Source organism: Macaca nemestrina, chromosome 11 (assembly GCF_043159975.1).
Source record: "Macaca nemestrina isolate mMacNem1 chromosome 11, mMacNem.hap1, whole genome shotgun sequence".
In the NCBI taxonomy this organism is placed as follows: Eukaryota; Metazoa; Chordata; class Mammalia; order Primates; family Cercopithecidae; genus Macaca; species Macaca nemestrina.
This window is the reverse complement of record NC_092135.1, coordinates 11,075,188-11,096,720: the sequence shown is the minus strand read 5'-3', so window position 1 is coordinate 11,096,720 and position 21,533 is coordinate 11,075,188. Positions and strand designations below refer to the sequence as shown.

At 44.1% G+C, this 21,533-nt stretch overlaps 1 protein-coding gene across 3 annotated transcripts in view; it reads left to right on the top strand.

Annotated features, from left to right (window-relative positions):
* The first annotated feature begins 10,517 nt into the window (after positions 1-10,517).
* Positions 10,518-21,533, top strand: part of LOC105492474 (erythrocyte membrane protein band 4.1 like 5) — a 170,604-nt gene continuing 159,588 nt past the window's right edge. Inside the window, exons 1-2 of one of the 3 annotated variants that reach the window (XM_071072608.1) lie at positions 10,518-10,996; positions 16,726-16,913. In XM_071072608.1, coding sequence (XP_070928709.1) covers positions 16,734-16,913 — 180 coding nt within the window. In that variant the 5' untranslated portion in view covers positions 10,518-10,996; positions 16,726-16,733. The remainder of the gene's footprint in view (positions 10,997-16,725; positions 16,914-21,533) is intronic. The other 2 variants (XM_011759648.3, XM_011759652.2) reach the window with 2 other exon arrangements.

The window sequence follows — 21,533 nt, the reverse complement described above, 5'->3', positions numbered from 1 at the left end:
TAGAGACAGAGTCTCACTCTGTCACCCAGGTTGGAACACAGTGGCACAATATCGGCTCACTGCAACCTCTGCCTCAAGGGATCCTCCTGCATCAGCCTCCCGAGTGGCTGGGACCACAAACACAGACACATGCTACCATGCCCAGCTAATTTTTGTATTTTTGGTAGAGACAGGGTTTCACCATGTTGCCCAGGCTGGTCTCAAACTCCTGAGCTCAAGCGATTCGCCCGCCTTGGCCTCCCAAAGTGTCAGGATTACAGGCGTGAGCCACTGCACCCGGCCTTTCAACATTTAGCCAGGTAGTTTACAAGTCTGGCTTAGCTTTTCACTTCCTGCTCGAGCAGGGGTTCAGGGTGTTCTCAGATCTTTCCTGACCATCTTTATAGCACTGGTCACATTCATAGCCCTTTGCATGCGAGTAGCCTTCTAGATGCCCTTAAATATATCAGAGCTTTTCAAAGACCCTAAGGATATCTCATCCCCAACTTTTGATTTTGAGCTCATTTGTTGTTGTTGATGGCCTATTACTTACTCAACTGCCTCAGGCATCCATAATGTTGTCTTCAGCAAATACCCTGGGAAGAAAGCGGTTTGTCCTGAATGAGCTTTGGTTTTTCTTTTCTTTTTTTTTTTTTTCGAGATCAAGTCTTGCTCAGTGGCCCAGGCTGAAGGGCAGTGGCGCAATCTCAGCTCACTGCAGCCTTCACTTCCTGGGTTCAATAGATTCTCGTGCCTCAGCCTCCTGAGTAGCTAGGACTACAGGCGCGCGCCACCACACCTGGTTAATTTTTGTATTTTTAGTAGAGACAGAGTTTCATGATGTTGGCCAGGCTGGTCTCAAGCTCCTGACCTCAAGTGATCTGCCCACCTCGGCCTCCCAAAGTGCTGGGATTACAGATGTGAGCCACTGTGCCCAGCCACGTGAATGAGCTTTGAATCACGTTAAATAAAGACAGTTTTGTCCATGGTCACCAGACATCATGTAGTGACAGTTCTCTGGGAATGGGACTTTGAAGAAGCTGCTCCTCCGTTCTACCTCCCCCAGGGGCTGCCAGGCTGCATTTTTTAAGGCTGCTGTGGAACTAGAAAGAGGGAGATTAGAATAGTGCATTTAAATGCCCTAAAACTTACTGCTCTTATCAAGATTCAGCCATTTTTCCTGAATAAACATCTGCCAGACTGTTGTATGTCTTTGGCTAATATGCAGAGTTCTGAAAAAACTGATTCTGATCGTTTTTTTACAGTATTTTGTTGCTTGTGTGGTGATGATTTTCAGAGATTTTTACTCTGCCATTTCGACCAACTTCTCTCAATACATTGTTTTTAGATACCTTATTTTTCAACATACTCACTGAACTGTATTCTGATTGACTATTGGCTGTTGCCAGGAAACCGAGTCAATCCTCAAAGGATAAAGATTAGAATGAGAAAATCCAGAGCCCTGGGAAGTGGTTTCTGCCTAAGTACCCGGCTTCATCTCCCACCACTCTTCCATTGTTCTCTGGCCTTAATGGCACTAAAAATAATGTCCCTAAACTGCACATTTTCCACCTTTGCATTACATTCTTTGAATTTTTTTTTTTTTTTTTTTTTTTGAGACAGAGTCACACTCTGTCGCCCAGGCTGGAGTGCAGTGGCACAATCTCAGCTCACTGCAACCTCTGCCTCCTAGGTTCGAGTGATTCTCCTGCCTCAGCCTCCTTAGTAGCTGGGATTACAGACGCCCACCACCATGCTCGACTAATTTTTGTATTTTTAGTAGAGATGGGATTTCTCCATGTTGGCCAGGCTGGTTTCGAACTCCTGATCTCAGGTGATCCACCCACCTCGGCCTCCCTAAGTGCTGAGATTACAGGCGTGAGCCACCACGCCCAGCCCATTGTTTCAACTTTTATTTCTATTTTATAAATGAGGAAATTGAGCTTCAGAGAGTTTAGGTGCCCCTCTGGAAGTTAAATAGCTAGTATATGGAGTGCAGAGGCCAGAATGAAGGTCTGTCTGACTCTAAAGCCAAATTCAATATTCTTTGAGAGAAACTATTTTTTTTTTTTTTGAGACGGAGTTTCACTCTTGTTGCCCAGGCTGGAGTGCAATGGCATGATCTCGGCTCACCACAACCTCCCCCTCCCGGGTTCAAGCGATTCTCCTGCCTCAGCCTCTCGAGTAGCTAGGGTTACAGGCATGTGCCACCACACCCAGCTAATTTTGTATTTTTAGTAGAGATGGGGTTTCTCCATGTTGATCAGGCTGGTCTCGAACTCCCGACCTCAGGTGATCCACCCACCTCGGCCACCCAAAGTGCTGGGATTATAGGTGTGAGTCACTGCGCCCGGCCGAGAGAAATTTTTTTTTTTTTTTTTTTTGAGACGGCGTCTCGGTCTGTCGCCCAGGCTGGAATGCTGTGGCCGGATCTCAGCTCACTGCAAGCTCCGCCACCCGGGTTTACACCATTCTCCTGCCTCAGCCTCCCGACTAGCTGGGACTACAGGTGCCCGCCACCTCGCCTGGCTAGTTTTTTTTTTTTTTTTTTTTGTATTTTTTAGTAGAGATGGGGTTTCACCGTGTTAGCCAGGATGGTCTCGATCTCCTGACCTCGGGATCCGCCCGTCTCGGCCTCCCAAAGTGCTGGGATTACAGGCTTGAGCCACCACGCCCGGCCAAGAAACTATTTTTAAAGGAACTATACCAATTTATATGTTTGAAAAAGTATCGTCATAACTTTAACCTGCACGTCATACTTCTCAAACAAATTTTGGAAAATGGGCATTTAAAGTGTGATAAGAAAATTCTTTCTTTAAAGGAAACTTGAGGTTTGAGTTATTTTTAACAAAACTCTAATAATCTCTAAGCCCAGATTTTCTCTATCTGAGATTAATGTAACATTAAATAAAATCGTCTTCATGTATAGGAACAGGTTTAGAACACTAAGTTTTAAGATCTTGAAGAGATCTTAGAATCCTCTCTTCTAATTGCCTCATTTTATTTTATTTTTTTGTTTTGTTTTGTTTTGTTTTTGTTTGTTTGTTTTGTTTTGTTTTGAGACGGAGTCTCGCTCTGTCGCCCAGGCTGGAGTGCAGTGGCGCGATCTCGGCTCACTGCAAGCTCCGCCTCCTGGGTTTACGCCATTCTCCTGCCTCAGCCTCCTGAGTAGCTGGGACTACAGGCGCCCGCCACCGTGCCCGGCTAATTTTTTGTATTTTTAGTAGAGACGGGGTTTCACCGTGGTCTCGATCTCCTGACCTTGTGATCTGCCCGCCTCGGCCTCCCAAAGTGCTGGGATTACAGGCGTGAGCCACCGCGCCCGGCCTTTATTTTATTTTTTATTTTCGAGACAGAGTCTTGCTCAGTCACCCAGGCTGGAGTGCCATGATGCAATCTTGGCTCACTGCAACCTCCGCTTCTCGGGTTCAAGAGATTCTTGTGCCTCAGCCTCCCGAGCAGCTGGGACTACAGGCACCTGCCACCGTGCCCTGCTAATTTTTTTGTGTTTTTAGTAGAGATAGGGTTTCGGCATGTTGGCCAGACTGGTCTCGAACTCCTGATGTCATGTGATCTGCCCACCTCGACCTCTCAAAGTGCTGGAATTACAGTCATGAGCCACTGTGCCCGGTCTAATTACCTCATTTTACAGATGAGAAAACTGATGCCAGGAAAGATGATGCCTTGTCCAAATGAGTTAGTAGCGGGTGGTCGCCACTGATCTTTCTACCATATGGTCTCCTAATACATTCCCTGGCCCTGGTGTCAAGCAGTAGTCACAGGTATGGGGACAGTCACCTAAAGACTAAGTTACTCAGTGTGTAGACCACTAATGTCCACTATCAACACATGGCAAGCTTGTTTGTAGGGCAGAATCTCAGGCCCCACCCCAGGCTTAAACCTTTTAGAAAGATCCACAGCTGACCCATATACACATTAACTTCTAGAAGCACTGAGCTTTGGCTCCTACCTTTTTCTTCCCCTGAATCTCAGTCTCATCATGGTTTCACCAGTAGGCAAAACCAATGGTAAAATAGTTTCACTTCTGCCTATTACCCAATATCAATGAACTTGCCTGGATCCATCAAGCTTTTCTGATTTTTTTTTTCTTCCTAATAGTATAAAGAGTATAGGCTACCAAGGAAGTAAGTCACTGTTCCAGATAATTCTGAACAAAATGATGCATTCGGTCCTTTGCCCTGAGTAGCCAAAAGTAGGGGGAAAGCCTGGAGGCTTTGGAGAAAGAAATGATTTGTCTCCAACTCACCCTTCCAGGTCTCTTCTCTGCATACTTCCAACCCCTGACTCCCCTATTCGGTTAGTGTGTCCTTCAATTAGCCAATGTGGCTAATCATTTAGTATGAATTAGTTTAAGGTCTTGCTCCTCCCAGGAATATTTGCAAAGAAGGGAAGGGTGGAATTTCAGACATGCGATTCTGGCTCAGGAAAGATTTAGCTGGGTAAAGGGAGCCACCAAATCACGTGAAAGTAGGCTTGGGCCGTGGCTCCATTTCAGGAGATCCTAGTCTTCCATTTGTAGCCCAAAGGTTATCTTTGCTCCTAGGTCTGTAAAATGTGCATCGTCTTATGTGTAGTATTGCATGATTTTGAAAACATGATAGATAATTTATTTTGTGTAAGGCTCATAACTGTTCTGGTGAGGAAGCTGGCATCATCTTCGTTTTACAGGACTTAAAGTTGTTTGGGGCCTTTTAGCTTCCGAACCAAACTTTAGGCTCTTTGTAATATGTTAATAAAATTGTCTCTCTTATAGGTGTTTCTTTTTTTTCTTTCTTTTTTTTTTTTTTTTTTTTTTTTGAGATGAAGTTTCGCTCTTGTTGCTCAGGCTAGAGTGCAATGGTGCCATCTCGGCTCACTGCAACCTCCACCTCCTGAGTTCAAGCGATTCTCCTGCCTCTGCCTCCCAAGTAGCTGGGATTACAGGCATGCACCAGCATGCCTGGCTAACTTTGCTGTATTTTTAGTAGAGAAAGAGTTTCTCCATGTTGGTCAGGCTGGTTTTGAACTCCCCACCTCAGATGATCTGCCTGCCTCGGCCTCTCAAAGTGCTGGGATTACAGACGTAAGCCACCATGCCTGGCCATGCGAATTTCTTATGACTGGTTTTCGTTTTGTTTTGTTTAGTTTTGTTTTGAGACTGAGTGTTGCTCTGTTGCTGGCTGGAGTACAGTGGTGTAATCTTGGCTCACGCTCACTGCAACCTCCACCTCCCGGGTTCAAGTGATTCTCCTGCCTCAGCCTCTCGAGTGGCTGCGACTACAGGTACGCACCACCACACCTGGCTAATTTTTGTATTTTTAGTAGAGACGGAGTTTCACCACGTTGGCCAGATGGTCTTGATCTCTTGACCTCGTGATCTGCCCACCTCGGCCTCCCAAAGTGCTGGGATTACAGACGTGAGCCACCACGACCAGCCTGGTTTTGTTTGTTGATTTAATGTATTCGTACACGTTTTTTGAATAGATAATGCTCTCCTAGATTCAGTGTTTGAGAAACAAATTCTTCATGATACTCAGTCTTCTGAGGGTACTTTCTTTTCATGGCCTATTCTTGTTTCACCAGTACCTTCACTGTTTCCTCCCTACCATATCATCATGGCCATCACTGTTCTTTTGGAGTCCAGGACCCCTTCAGTCTCCAAGAGAACTGATTCTCATGTTGGAATTCTCTCTAAGCCATTCTGTTCAGAATACTTTGACGCAAATGAATGGCCTCACCAGGGTGGACCAGTTCAGAGAAGGCTGACCAAGGAAGCAAAGAGCCTGGAAATCAGAACAAGAGAAGATTTTGCAGGCTTGGGACAGTGTCTTCAATTATTTAAAGGGTTGTGATGTGAAAGAGAGATTATGATTTTTCTTAGGGGTAGAGGTAGATTTACTGTGAAGATAATCTGGTTTAAGCTTTAGGGCTACTGTGTGGCCTTCTTCCAAGACCTTGTACCCAATTTTGAATCTTTACATTTGTGTTATTTCTTTTTTTTTTTTTTTTTTTTTTTTTTTTTTTTTTTTTTTGAGACGGAGTCTCGCTGTGTCGCCCAGGCTGGAGTGCAGTGGCCGGATCTCAGCTCACTGCAAGCTCTGCCTCCCGGGTTTTTACGCCATTCTCCTGCCTCAGCCTCCTGAGTAGCCGGGACTACAGGCGCCCGCCACCTCGCCCGGCTAGTTTTTTGTATTTTTTAGTAGAGACGGGGTTTCACCGTGTTAGCCAGGATGGTCTTGAACTCCTGACCTCGTGATCTGCCCGTCTCGGCCTCCCAAAGTGCTGGGATTACAGGCTTGAGCCACCGCGCCCAGCCTTTTTTTTTATTTTTATTTTTTATTTTTTTTATTTTGAGACGGAGTCTCACTCTGTTGCCAGGCTGGAGTGCAGTAGCGCAATCTCGGCTCACTGCAACTCTACCTCTGGTGTTCAAGTGATTCTCCTACCTCAGCCTCCTGAGTAGCTGGGACTACAGGCACCCGCCACCATGCACAGCTAATTTTTGTATTTTTTTAGTAGAGACGGGGTTTCACGATGTTGGCCAGGATGGTCTCTATCTATTGACCTCATGATCTCCCACCTCGGCCTCCCAAAGTGCTGGGATTACAGGTGTGAGCCGCCGTGCCAGGCCAGTAGGCACCCTTCTATAGCTACCCACAGTCATTTGTCTCAGCAACATCCCCTCTTTGAGGCTAATAGAATTTGGATTTGTTCAAAAAGTTAAGGAGAGCCCTTGATCTCCAGCTCCCAAGAGTGAATTCTGATTGGTCAAAGCCAATCATGGTTTTCTCTTTCCCTATGGCCTTTAATTGGCCTGAGTAAGGGCAGGTCCTGTAGTTCTGGCCGGAGACAGGGGGTGCTGGTACTGTCTTCTCTGATTAAAAGACAAGTCTTCAGGTAAAGGTCTTTTTCCCCTTCCCTTTTATTCCTGAAACTCAAGAGAGCTGGAGATAAGCATCCATCCTGTGGCCAGTAGGCTAGAAGCCTGAAAACCAAAGTCAACATGCTAAGGGTGGCAGAGCAGAAATTGTAAAGGGGTTTAGGACCCTTACAGCATTGTTGAGGAGCAGAACCAGGACTAACAGCCACCTACCTCTAGATTACTTATGTGAGAAAAATAAACTCCTTATTTGTTCAAATAACAGTTAAAATTTCCCATTACTTCCAGCCAAATGCATTCTTCCTTGATACAGCTATCTTCAAGGAGAGGGCTTTCTCTGTCTCTGGTGAAAGTCAATTTTCTGGGGGAATTTATTACAAAACATGGGTTGCAGAGGGCCCTTATGTCTAGGAGAGAGGATTTGGGGAGACGATGACTTGTTTTTAGGAATAATTTCGCATAATTAGAACATGAACAATTTTCTATGACTTGGGCCCCTTAAGCTTCATCCTCCTTTCCTCAAGTCTTCATATTTCCTTTAGCCTATAACCATCTTTCTCAATGGATTTCTCTAACCTCATCCACAGCCTCCTTCAATTCCATCTTTTTTCTTTTTCTTTTTTTTTTGAGATGGAGTCTTGCTCTGTCACCCAGGCTAGAATGCAGTGGTGCGATCTCAGCTCACTGCAACCTCTGCCTCCCGGGTTCGAGCGATTCTCCTGCTTCAGCCTCCCAAGTAGCTGGGACTACAGACACACACCACCACTCCTGGGTAATTTTTGTATTTTTAGTAGAGACAGGGTTTTACCTTTTTGGTCAGGCTGGTCTCAAATTCCTGACCTCAGGTGATCTACCTGCCTCAGCCTCCCAAAGTGTTGGGATTACAGGCATGGGCCACCGTGCCCGGCCCCAATTCCACCTTTGATAGGGGACAGAAAAAAAGATTGAGCAGGATGGATGAGGAGGACACTGTTTTTCAAAACTGGTATGCTTTCCGACAATTTAGGATAATAAGATATGTTTATAAGTATTGACAGAATGTGCTTCCATTTCTGATCTGTAATCAGATAAACCCGAACTTTTCAAATGAGTAAACATCAGGTAAACATAAAGAGAGACAGCCTGTACAGGCTGAGGAGATGGCACTGAAGACCCTGTAGTTTTCAAACTGGCTAATCAGACCCTTGGGAAGAAGGAATGCTTTTCAGGGGTACGTGGCCTCGGTGGGTTTTTTTTTTTTTTGACAGAGTTTCACTCCCATTGCTCAGGCTGGAGTGCAGGGCAGAGATAGCAGCTCACTGCAACCTCCACCTCCTGAATTCATGCGATTCTCCTGCCTCAGCCTCCCGAGTAGCTGGGACTACAGGTGCAGGCCATTGCACCTGGGTAATTTTTGTATTTTTAGTAGAGATGATTTTCACCATGTTGCTCAGGCCAGTCTCAAACTCCTGAGCTAGAACGCTTGAGCCTTGGCCTTCCAAAGTTCTGGGATTACAGGTGTCCAGGAGGTATTTTTAAAAATACTTTTTTTTTCCAGACAGAGTCTCTGTCACCCAGGTTGGAGTGCAATGGTGCAATCTCAGCTCACTGCAACCTCCACCTCCCAAGTTCAAATGATTCTCCTGCCTCAGCCTCCCGAGTAGCTGGGATTACAAACATGTGTCACCACACCCAGCTAAGTTTTGTATTTTTAGTAGAGATGAGGTTTTACCATGTTGGCCAGGCTGGTCTCGAACTCCTACCTCAAGTGATCCTCCCGCCTCGGCCTCCCAAAGTGCTGGAATTACAGGCATGAGCCACCATGCTCGGTCTAAAGGACTTTATTGTGAAACATTTTAGATAGAATAGTTTAATGTCCCCATCACCCAGCCTCAGTTCATGGCCCATTCTTGTTTCATCTGTACCTTCGCTGCTTCCCCCTGCCATATCATCATTTCTTTTTTTTATTGAGATAAAGATGCAAGATGACCACCACCAATTCCTCCCATCCCTGAAAACCCATGCTGCTCCTCTAATGAAGAGTGATGAAAATATTCCACAATTAGATTGTGGTTGTACAACTCTGTGAAAATACCCAAAGCCATGGAAGTGTACACTTTAAGTGGGTGAATTATATCTCAATAAAGCTGCTTTTAAAAGGTGGAGAAGAAAAATTTCTCTATTTTAATAATACTTAAAGAAAACAAAGAGGTAGAGTCTCTGTGATTTGCTTAAACCATTAACAGGTAGCAGAAGGGATGCTCTGTGACTGCTGGGCATAGCCCTTCATCGGCCCCGGAGTTTCTGTTTTCACTGTTTTGCCATACCAACGGACCTGTAGGAGAGTAGCCCAGGCAGAATCCAGCAGTTCTTTTGAGCCACCCCAGCAGAGATGCCACACAGACCAGTGAAACCACCTTGGCAGCTCCAGCACTTGTTGAGCTGCCCAGCCAACACCACATGGGGCAGAGATGAGCTGCCAAGCCTGTCTACTACGTTTTGGGGTGGTGGTGGAGTGGGTAGTGCCAAATTCCCAGAAGAAGCTCAATGAGTATTTATCTGTTTTCATTTCAGCCAGCAGAGGGTCCTCAAGGTAGCACCTTCCAGTGGCTCCCCCACCTCTCTCAGAGCTCTGGCCAGGGCCCACAGGGCCCTCCATCTTACCCCTTTCCTCTCTGACTGTCACCTCTTCCTTCTCTTCCTCTTGCTTCCTCACTTCTAGCCAAAAGGCCTTCCTTCAACAGACAGACCTGTCCCCTTGCAGGGCCTTTTGCCCTTGCTCTTCCCTTTGGTCCTCCCCAGACGGCCACAGGGTTCCTCCCACACTTCTTGTAAGTCTTCGCTCAAATGCTACCTTCCTTTTTTTTTTTTTTTTTTTTTTAAGACTGAGTCTGGCTCTGTCGCCAGGCTGGAGTGCAGTGGTGTCATCTGGACTCACTGCAACCTCCGCCTCCCGGGTTCAAGCGACTCTCCTGCCTCAGCCTCCTGAGTAGCTGGGACTACAGGCCCATGCCACCACGCCAGGCTAATTTTTGTATTTTTAGTAGAGACAGGGTTTCACAATGTTGGCCAGACTGGTCTCGATCTCCTGACCTTGTGATCCGCCCGCCTCGGCCGCCCAAAGTGTTCGGATTACAGGTGAGAGCCACCGCGCCCAGCCAAATGCCACCTTCTTATGGAGACCTGCTGTCTGTGTAAAATCGCAAACCCTCACTCCCTGTCCTTATTCCCTACTTCTACTTTTCTCTTTAGCATTTACCAATGTCTAACAGTATTTAATTTCACTAATTTATCTCGTTTATTTTCTGTCTCGTTTATATTCCTGCTATAACATAAACTCCAGGAAGGATTTTTGCCTGTCTTGGTTGTCTGTCGTATCTCGTGTCTAGAACACAGAACCCATAGTAGGCACTTCAGTAAATTACCTGTAGAATGAATGGACTGAATGTCACCTTGTTGGAGAGTACCCCGCCACCACCACAGTCTGTTAAGCAGTAATCTTTTATTTCTCTTTCCCAGTTTTATTTTTCTTTGTTTATACTTAATCACCTTTGACACCTATTTGTTTACTGTTTCTCTCCCCAGTAGAGTGAAAGTTACTTTAATAGCAGAGATTTAAATGTATTTTAATCCCTACAAAAAAGAAAAAGGGAGGAAATACATGACAAGCTCTCAGTAAGTATTTGCGAAGCAATTAATCTCTTGAACGAAGATCCAGCAGTCAGCTCCACCAGCCTCCTTCGTGATAGGACTAACTTGGGGTCTGTCTGCGGGCGAGCACCTCCTCCGCGGGCGGAGGGCCGCAGCGAGAGCTGGGTTTCGGCAGCGCCCCATTAAACCAGCCGCGGACGCCCGGCTGCTGACAGTAGTTCCAGCCCGTCCCGGCCCGGCGTCGCCGGTTTTTCTCCAGTCGCCCTGCCAGCCAGTTTCCGGGGCGGTGTCATCGCCCGTTTAAGAGCGGAGCGCTCCGCCCTGGGGGCGGAGCTGGGAGGGAGCTTTAAGGGGCGGACGGGCGGGAGGTCGGGGTCTTGCGGGGATTAGAGCCGGTGGGCTCGCTGTGGGCGCCATTTCTCGGCGTCTCCCGAAGAGTCGCCCCTTCCTCAGCCTTGCTCGGCTCTTCTCTCCTCTGGTCGCCGGGGCCGCGCCGTCCCCGCTCAGGTAAGCGCGAGGCCCCGCGGCGCCGCGGTACAGCCCGCTGCCCTCCTAGCCGAGCGGACCCCTCCTCGCCCGCGCCTGCGGTAGCGGCCTTGTCCCCGGGGAGGCGGGCGGGGGCCGCGCCCAGACCTTAGGGCGGCCGGTCCTTGGCTCGTCGGGCCGGCAGGGCATTAATCCCGCCGGAGGGAGGGGCGGCGGCGGCCAATGAGGCAGGGCCGCCGAGTTTCGGTCGATACCGCGCGACGGGCCGGAGCGGAGGGCCCGGGGCAGCCGGGTTAATGTTTGCCGGGCGGACGCGCTCCTGGGGCCGCGGGCACCCCTCGCCGGTCCGCGGGGCTGCCGTCCAGCGGGAGAGACAAAAGTCGCAAGGGAGGGGGAAAAACGAACTGAGTTTGTGTCACGGTTTTGGTGAACTTTTCGAGCTGACTTGTATTTGAGTAAAATTTCAGCTCCTTGGGAAAGGAGATGCAGGTGTGTTCCCCGGAAAGACGAGGTCTGAAGCGCCCGCCCCGCCCCCACCCGAGGCGTTTGTCGTGCTAATGATGGGTTCTTTGGTGTGTAAATGTTAATTGTCTCTGTGGTTACTTGAATTCTACCTAAGAGCGAGACCCGAGTCTTAAAACGTTTGGCAATATTTTAGACTAGTATTAACATTTTTTTAAAGAATTACGGGGAAAATTCCCATAACCGTGTACATTTCTAATGTAACCCACAACTGCATTAACTCAGTTTCTAACGTAACCTGTTGCTGAGCTCTAGTTAACCTTGTTGGATTATTTGTGCATGTAAGATAGTGTGCAGGTTTTGGAAAATAGGCTAACTTCATTCGAAAGCGATATGCGTAACTGCTGTTGAATTACTCGCTTGCATTTTCTTTATTGGGATTTCTGGGACAAAATATAGTGGTACCTTCATGGCATTTGCTGTATATTGCTTTATCAAAAAGCAATTACCATATTGTGGCCACCAGTCATGTAAGAGTATACATATTTCACGAGTAACTTTTGGGTTTTGGATACTTCTTTTAACCAACTTCTGTTAGGATTGCTTAAATTTGCGTTTTATGATTCCAAAGGAAATCCTTCTAGTTAGGAGCTAGAGTAGAAACAGCTGTTTTTTGGAAGCCACATAACCCTACCATCCAAAAATTCCACTGTCATTCTAGTGTGTCAGGCGAGTTTTTTATTGAGTGCCTGATATGCGGGTTGTTAAGCCAGCTGTTGGGCCGAAGCAGTGAACAAGCCAGACGAAATCTTTGTCCTTGTGTGTGAATGGGGGAAGTAGCCAGTAAAAAAATAATAATTAACAGATACTTAATTACAATGTTTTTGTTATAAAGAAAAGGCTAAGAGGACTAAAAGGGACATCGAATTTAGACTCACAAGTCTGAGACTCTGTTTTTCTGAGACTAAGACATTTCGACTGTAAGTCTGAAGTTAGTCCAGTGAAGTGGGAGCGGGTGGAAGAGAGGGGAAGTGGAAAAAGAGCATTCCAGGAAGGTGGAACAGCTAGTGAAAAATGGTCCAGAATTAAGAAGACTCTTGGGCCGAGCAGAAAGAGTACAAGAGCAGAGCCAACAGTAGGGAGTAGGTTGACAGATGGGTCAGGCAAGTAGGAGGAGCTGCATCTAGGACCAGGGCCATTAAATATTTTAGAATAGGGATCAGATTTGTGGTTGCCAAGAATCCAGTGGCTGCGACATGAAGAGTGGAATTGGGAGAGTGCAGGTGGGAAGGGAGAAGTGAGTATGAGGAAACTTTTTTCACAGTCATAAAAAAAAATCCCCGCAGCTTTTAATGACCCATTCATATATTATTGTGGTTTTTTTCCATTAAAAAAAAAAATAAATGGGGTCTTGCTATGTTGCCCACGCAGGTCTTGAACTCCTGGCCTCCAACAGTCGTCCTGACTTAGCCTCCCAGAGTGCCAGGATTGCAGATGTGAGCCACTGTACCCGGCCATATAGTCTTGTTGTGACCTCTGACATGTCCCTCTTCAGAGAGAATCTCACTTAACAGTTTACGAGTGTGTCTGTTTAGCGTCTGTGTGTGTGTGTGCATGGATCCCACCTCAGTGTAGGATAAAACTCTTCAGTGTTCTGTGATTTGATTTTTCACTTCCAAATGTTGTCATATCTAAGTCAAGTATTTATTTAAAACAACTGTATTATGGCTAGGCTTGGTGCCTCATGCCTGTAATCCCAGCACTTTGGGAGGTTGAGGTGGGAGGATTCCCTGAGGCCAGGAATTTGAGACAAACCTGGCTAAGTAGCAGTACCCTGTCTCTACAAAAAATAGCTTAAAAAACCATTAGCTGGGTGGGGTGGTATGTGCTTGTAGCCCTAGGTGGGAGAATCCCTTGAGCATGGTAGATGAAGGCCCTGGTGAGCCTTGGATGCTAGAGTGAGACCGTCTCTAAAATAAATAAATAAATACATAAATAAAAATAAAACAACTGTATTGTATGCCATTGTGTGTACCATAACTTGTTTAACTGCACATTGATGAACATATTTAAAATTTTCTTAAATCAGTTATGCCCCGAAAAATCCCGTTCCTACAACTTAAAGCACAGGTGTGATTTTTTTTTTCTTTAGGTTATCCTTCCAGAAATAGAACTGTTGAGTAAGGAGTATGCATGTTAAAATTTTTAATATTGGCCCAGTGAGGTGGCTCACGCCTGTAATCCCAGCACTTTGGGAGGCTGAGGTGGGTAGATCACCTGAGGTCAGGAGTTTGGGACCAGCCTGGCCAACATGGTGAAACCCAGTATCTACTAAAAGTACAAGAATTAGCCGGGCGTGGTAGCTGGTGCCTGTAATCCCCGCTCCTCGGGAGGCCAAGGCAAGAGAATCGCTTGAACCTGGCAGGCAGAGGTTGCAGTGAGCCAAGATCGTGCCATTGCACTCCAACCTGGGGAACAAGAGTGAGACTGTCTCCAAAAAAAAAAATAATAATAATTAAAAAAAATATATTAATAGCATGGGCAAATCTCCCTCCAAAAAAGGCCAATGTATGACTCACATTCTTTTTTTTTTTTTTTTTTTTGAGATGGAGTCTCGCTCTGTCGCCCAGGCTGGAGTGCAGTGGCCGGATCTCAGCTCACTGCAAGCTCCCCCTCCCGGGTTTACGCCATTCTCCTGCCTCAGCCTCCCGAGTAGCTCGGACTACAGGCGCCCGCCACCTCTCCCGGCTAAGTTTTCGTATTTTTTAGTAGAGACGGGGTTTCACCCTGTCAGCCAGGATGGTCTCGATCTCCTGACCTCGTGATCCGCCCGTCTCGGCCTCCCAAAGTGCTGGGATTACAGGCTTGAGCCACCGCGCCCCGCCTTCTCACATTCTTTTTAACACTATCTTGAGTCTTTAAATGACAGACGGATGGTATCTTATTTTTTTCATTTGGATTTTCTTGGATACTGTTAAAGGTGTTCGTTTTTATGAACATCTTTCAAATTATCTTTTAGGAGTTTTTCATATCATGCTCTTCTTTTTTTGATACAGCATCTCACTCTCAGGTTGGAGTGCAGTGGTGGGATATCATAAAATGTTTCTTGGGAGATATTGGTGGAGTTAAAAGGAATATGTAGGGATTCTGTGACACAGGATTTTAGAAAGCTGGGATAACAAGTACTGTCTTAGGCAGCTGAAATGAGACTGGATAGCAAATTCCAAAGGGAGAAATATCTGGAGAGAGAGTGGGACCAGGTATTATTATATATGAGTGTTTGGCACACTGGAAAGTTACCTAACTAAAATTTTAGTTATCTCCTTGGGATTAGTTTACCTAATTACACAAGAGTATACTTGTATAAAATGTGTAGGTTAATCTTCGGTGTATAGACATTTTAATATGGTAGTATCTTAAAAATTGGATTTTATCAGGTTTATAAATAAATCTAGTTGAAAAAGTCATTTAATCTGAAGGCTTCTCTTGAAAAACAGCATTCTTCTGAATTCTTCTGCTCCCTCTCCCAAGGCAATCATTTTCACATTTTAAATCAAATGCTCTTACTGCTAGTTCTTGATTTTTTAATTTTAGTGATGACCTGTTGGCTTGCTGTTACGCATGATGAGGAATTAACTCTTTTCATATCTGTATCCCCTACCTCTTATTATGTACCTCCTCTCTGTTGTAGTTAGTTATTGTTTGCTCAATATTTAGTGTTTGACATTTAACTCATTAGCAGCTGAGTCATCTAGTGTATTGTGATTTACTTTTCCTTTTCTGCACAGCTTCTTGTTTCGTTTGGAATTAATAGTCTTTTTGGCTTATTTGTTGGCTTATGTGTACTTAAACTCTCTTTGTTGTGCAAATGAAACGCATTAGGATAGCAAAGTGACTTTGATTTTGTGTTTCCATTTAGTGTGCTATGTTTTAAAACCCGTTTTAACTGTTTTGATTAACATTAATGTTCTTTATAGAGATAAGGAAAAAAGTAGCGTTAAAGTACTTTGACATTAAAAAGATTTATGTTAAGTAGTTATTTAAAATCTGTATGTAATAGAATATTTGACAAAACTTATGAAATTTGAATTATATTTGTATTTTAGCTGAAATAGGTGATTGTTTTTATATTTTTGTTATGAATGCTCAGAAAAGAAATGGAACTTCTCAGGACTTTTTTTTTTTTTTTTTTTGAGACTGTCTCGCTCTGCCACCCAGGCTGGAGTGCAGTTGGCGTGATCTCAGCTCACTGCAAGCTCCGCCTCCTGGATTCAGGAGAATGGCTGAGCCATTCTCCTACCTCAGCCTCCCGTGTAGCTGGGACTATAGGCGCCCACCACTGCGCCCGGCTAATTTTTTGTATTTTTAGTAGAGATGGGGTTTCCCCGTGTTAGCCAGGATGGTCTCTATCTCCTGACCTCGTGATCCACCCGGCTTGGCCTCCCAAAGTGCTGGGATTACAGACGTGAGCCATCACACCCAACCACTTCTCAAGATTTTTATGATCATCAAAGGATACCTTAGTATATCTTAGGATATACAAGATGTTGTACATATAATTTATCTTTTTAGAAGACCTGATGAACTTCATGAGTGTTTGCCTTCTCCTGCCAAATCAGTTCCTGATAAAATGGTCCAGTAAATTTAGAAAGCTCCAAACAAACCGTGGCTATGTCTTATACATACAAGTCTTTTAAAACTTTGAATTAAAGTAACCAGCTTTTTAAATTAACTTTTTAATTGACAAAAATTGTGTATATTTATCATGTATAATATCTCTTGAAATATTTATTAAAAGTAGCCAGTTTTAATGATTTTTTTCAGATTTACTTGACCAGGAGACCTTTTTATTTTTTGTTTTATTTACTGATTTTTTGAGACAGGGTCTTGCTCTGTTGCCCGAGCTAGAATGCAGTGGTGCAATCCCAGCTCACTGCAGCTTTCACTGCCTGGGGTCAAGTCATCCTTCTGCCTCATAGCCCCTCAAGTAGCTGGGACCACAGGTATGCACCACCACACTTGGGTAATTTTAGTTTTAGTAGTGATTAGGTCTCACTGTGTTGCCCAGGCTGGTCTTGAACTCCTGGACTCTAGTAGTCCTGCTGCCTGGGCCTCCCAAAACGTTGGGATTGCAGGCGTGAGTCACTGCACCCAGCCCAGGAGGCCTTTTTAGTAGCATTTCTACTAATTTGCGCAGGACTTGACTAAATAATGCCATTTGACTGACTGCAAGTTGTGGAAAATCTCATTTTTTTGCTGATGCCATCTTTTTCTCTCTGCTTTTATAGTGACAAAAATGCTGAGTTTCTTCCGTAGAACACTGGGGCGTCGGTCTATGCGTAAACATGCGGAAAAGGAACGACTCCGAGAAGCACAGCGCGCAGCCACACATATTCCTGCAGCTGGAGATTCTAAGTCCATCATCACGTGTCGGGTGTCCCTTCTGGATGGTACTGATGTTAGTGTGGACTTGCCAGTAAGTAGGTCTTGCCGAACTCCAAATTCTGTTTGCGATTACTGTCTTTGTTTGTTTAAAAGCTTTGTATTGATAACTTCTGGATCGTAATCGGTAAAGGTACTATGGGTTAATATAGATCAGGCACTGTAACATTCGGGTACACGGATCAGATAACTGTAGACCAAAAGTACTTGGATTGATGGTATTTCTCTTTGGAATTAGTGGCAATTACCTGAAACATTTAGATGATAGAGCAGTTATTGGCATGAGTCCGTTTTGTGTGTGTTTATGTGTGTTCTTTGTGATGGCAGCACGTAATGTAGTCTAGTGGATTTCTCACAATCCTTGTTGAACAATTATTAAAACATTGTGACTCTTTGAGAATAACAACACTTCCATGTGTACTGTAAGACTTTTAGTTTTCTGTGCACTTCTGTATTTTTTAAAACTCTCCTTACTTTCTTCAAAATAAGTATTTCCCCACAATTTGGTTTACTTGCAGACATTAATTAGGTGAAGTGAGAAAAAGGACTTTCTTCATACCCCTCAGCTCTGACTGTCTTTCTCTTTGCTCCCGAAGTATTTTGCATTGTAGGTTTTTCTTACATTGTAGCCTTTATCTCAAGACAGCCTGTTGTAATTATATTTGCATTTTGGATAGGTGTTTTTTTGTTTTTTTTTTTTGCAGAAATGCATAATCATAACTCCGTATGAAACAATCCGACATGTTTGAAAGGGGTTAGCTTATTTTTTTACAGACCTTTTTGGGTGGAGGAGGGGAAGAAAAGGTTACCTTTTTGGTTTTGGGCAGTTGAATATTTTTCTGAGCTGCTTACTAATACCAAGTATCTTTCTCATGTCTTTGTTCTGCATTTAAAGACTTACCGTAAATTATGTCATTTGATGCGAGCTTTGTAGGATGTTCCTTGATGTCTTTCCTCCCGACAAACTTTTTAGTACACCTTCATTTACCCAAAATTCAATTAAAAAAGTCTCTTTGGGGCCGGGCGCGGTGGCTCAAGCCTGTAATCCCAGCACTTTGGGAGGCCAAGACGGGCGGATCACGAGGTCGGGAGATCGAGACCATCCTAGCTAACACGGTGAAACCCCGTCTCTACTAAAAATACAAAAAAACCAGCCGGGTGAGGTGGCGGGCGCCTGTAGTCCCAGGTACTCGGGAGGCTGAGGCAGGAGAATGGTGTGAACTCAGGAGGCAGAGCTTGCAGTGAGCCGAGATCGCGCCACTGCACTCCAGCCTGGGCGACAGAGCGAGACTCCGTCTCAAAAAAAAAAAAAAAAAAAAAGTCTCTTTGGGCAAAATGATCTACATGCTGCTGTAGTACATAATTGAATAAGCTCAGGAAGGCCTTAAACTCACCAACTGAGAGTATAAGGAATTGGAGAGTTTAAATGGATGTTCTGATTATCTTAATAATTTGGAATGTATTAGATATGTACATTATACATTTTAAAATGTTAAAGTATAAAATTAAAGAGTCAGGATTTCTTGAAGTGTTTTGAAGTCATCATTACGTGTACTTGTTATCTTTGTCAATAAGAATGTATATTTTTAGGGTTTTTGATTCTGGACAACTTGAAAGCATCTGAATTTTCTTCCTGTAAGTACTTCTTGAGGGTTTATCAGACATTCCAACATGAGCTATTTTGTGAGGATAGTTTTCGTACTCATTTCTTATTTGATAAGAATCTTAAGAGTTTTGTGTACTATTTCATTAAAATATCATTAAATATGTGGTGAAAAGCCTGAGATTGCTGTGTAAGAGACTGGAAAGAAGTTTCTTATTACCTAATGTTTGAAGTATGAAGTCTCAGGGTTGTTGATGGATAAGCTGATAGTAGGAGAGTAGAATTTGTAAAAAAACAAAACAAAACAAAACTTTTTAAAAAGGCAGTGCAGTATGGAGGAGAAACAACACTAGTTTTTAAAGTAGTGAAACAAATGGCTAGTTACTGATCTGGAATGGTTTCCTAAACTTTGTATGCTTAGCTGGGTGTATGTGATGCTTGATCAAGTATATAAGCTAACTGGTCTCTCATGGGACAGTTGTAGTGAAACAGCTGGAGTTATAGATTGGACGTTTTGCGAAACAAGAACAGTTATCGGCAGGTGCAGTGGTTTATGCATGTAATCCCAGCACTTTGGGAGGCTGAGGCAGTCAGACCCCTTGAGGCCAGGAGTTCAAGATCAGCCTGGCCAACATGGTGAAACCCCATCTCTACTAAAAACACAAAAATTAACCGGGTGTGATGGCATGCATCTGTAGTCCCAGCTACTCAGAGGCTGAGGCAGGAGAATCACTTGAACCTGGGAGGTGGAGATTGCAGTGAGCTGAGATCGCACCACTGCACTCCAGCCTGGGTGACAGAGCAAGACTCCATCTCAAAAAAAAAAAAAAAAAAAAAAAAATTGGGCTGGCCAGTGGCTCACGCTGGTAATCCCAGCACTTTGGGAGGCCGAGGCGGGTGGATCACGAGGTCAGGAGTTTGAGACCAGCCTGGCCAACATAGTGAAACCCCGTCTCTACTAAAAATACAGAATAACTGGGCGTAGTGGCGGGTGCCTGTAATCCCAGCTACTTGGGAGGTTGAGGCAGGAGAATTGCTTGAACCCGGGAGGCAGAAGTTGCAGTGAGCCGAATTCGCACCACTGCACTCCAGCCTGGGCAACAGTGCAAGACTCCGTCTCAAAAAAAAGGAACAACTGTCTTTCCAGTTCTGTAGGTGAAATCATACTTATTAACCTAACTCTAGGTACATGCATGGATATAAAGCGGTCATTGGCCTGTTTTACTAAGTTGTCGCTAAAGGAAAAAATAGGCCAGAAGAATAATAATTTCTAAAAAAGAAAAAATGATTTCCCCTTTTTAGATTTATTTTCTCAACCAGTCTGCTGTGATTCTGGAAGAAGATTTAGAATTGATTTTAGAAATTGGATGAAGCACATACTCATTTCCCATTAGGATAAGGGTCACTAGTGATTATAGCTAACCATCTAAAAAAAAAAAAAAATTTAAATAGAGTGAGAAGGCCTTTCATTGAATGACAGAGGTATCAAGTAGAAATTTCTATCTAATTTTTAAGCTTTTTCTTTGAAAATACTACAGTAAACTTGTTTAAGAGCTTAGTATTAGTAAATCACTTATAACGTAAAATCCTTCTAAGTTTTAAATTAGGAAATGTTTGGCCAATTAACCAATAGATAATTTTTTTCCTTTTTTTAAAATTATATTTTAAGTTCTGGGATACATGTGCAGAATGTGCAGGTTTGTTACATAGGTATACACGTGCCATGGTGGTTTGCTGCACTCATCAACCCGTCATCTACATTAGGTATTTCTCCTAATGCTATCCCTCCCCTAACCCCCTAACCCCCGACAGGCCTCAGTGCATGATGTTCCCCTCCCTGTGTCTGTGTGTTCTCATTGTTCAACTCCCACTTAGGAGTGAGAACACGTGGTGTTTGGTTTTCTGTTCCTGTGTTAGTTTGCTGAGAATGATGGTTTCCAGCTTCATCTATGTCCCTGAAAAGGACGTGAACTCATCCTTTTTATGGCTGCATAGTATTCCATGGGGTTTATGTGCCACATTTTTATCCAGTCTATTATTGATGGGCATTTGGGTTGGTTCCAAGTCTTTGCTATTGTGAATAGTGCTGCAGTAAACATACGTTGTGCATGTGTCTTTACAGTAGAATGATGTATAATTCTTTGGGATATACACCCAGTAATGGGATTGCTGGGTCAAAAGATATTTCTGGTTCTAGATCCTTGAGGAATCGCCACACTGTCTTCCACAATGGTTGAACTAATTTACACTCCCACCAACAGTGTAAAAGCATTCCTATTTCTCCACATCCTCTCCAGCGTCTGTTGTTTCCTGACTTTTTTTATTGATGGCCATTCTAAGTGACGTGACATGGTATCTGATTGTGGTTTTGATTTGCATTTCTCTAATGACCAGTGATGATGAGCCTTTTTTCATATGTTTGTTGGCTACATAAATGCTTTCTTTTGAGAAGTGTCTGTTCATATGCTTCACCCACTTTTTGGTGGAGTTGTTTGTTTTTTTCTTGTAAATTTAAGTTCCTTGTAGATTCTGGATATTAGCCCTTTGTCAGATGGATAGATTGCAAAATCTTTCTCCCATTCTGTAGGTTGCCTGTTCACTCTGATGATATTTTCTTTTGCTGTGCAGAAGCTCTTTAGTTTAATTAGATCCCATTTGTCAGTTTTGGCTTTTGTGGCCATTGCTTTTGGTGTTTTAGTCATGAAGTCTTTGCCCATGCCTATGTCCTGAATGGTATTGCCTAAGTTTTCTTCTAGGGTTTTTATGGTTTTAGGTTTTACGTTTAAGTCTTTAATCCATCTTGAGTTAATTTTTGTATAAGATGTTAAGGAGGGGGGTCCAGTTTTAGTTTTCTGCATATGACTAGCCAGTTTTCCCAATACCATTCATTAAATAGGGAATCCTTTCCCCATTGCTTGTTTTTGTCAGGTTTGTCAAAGATCAGATGGTTGTAGATCTGTGGCATTATTTCTGGGGCCTCTGTTCTTTTCCATTGGTCTGTATATCTGTTTTGGTACCAGTACCATGCTGTTTTGGTTACTGTAGCCTTGT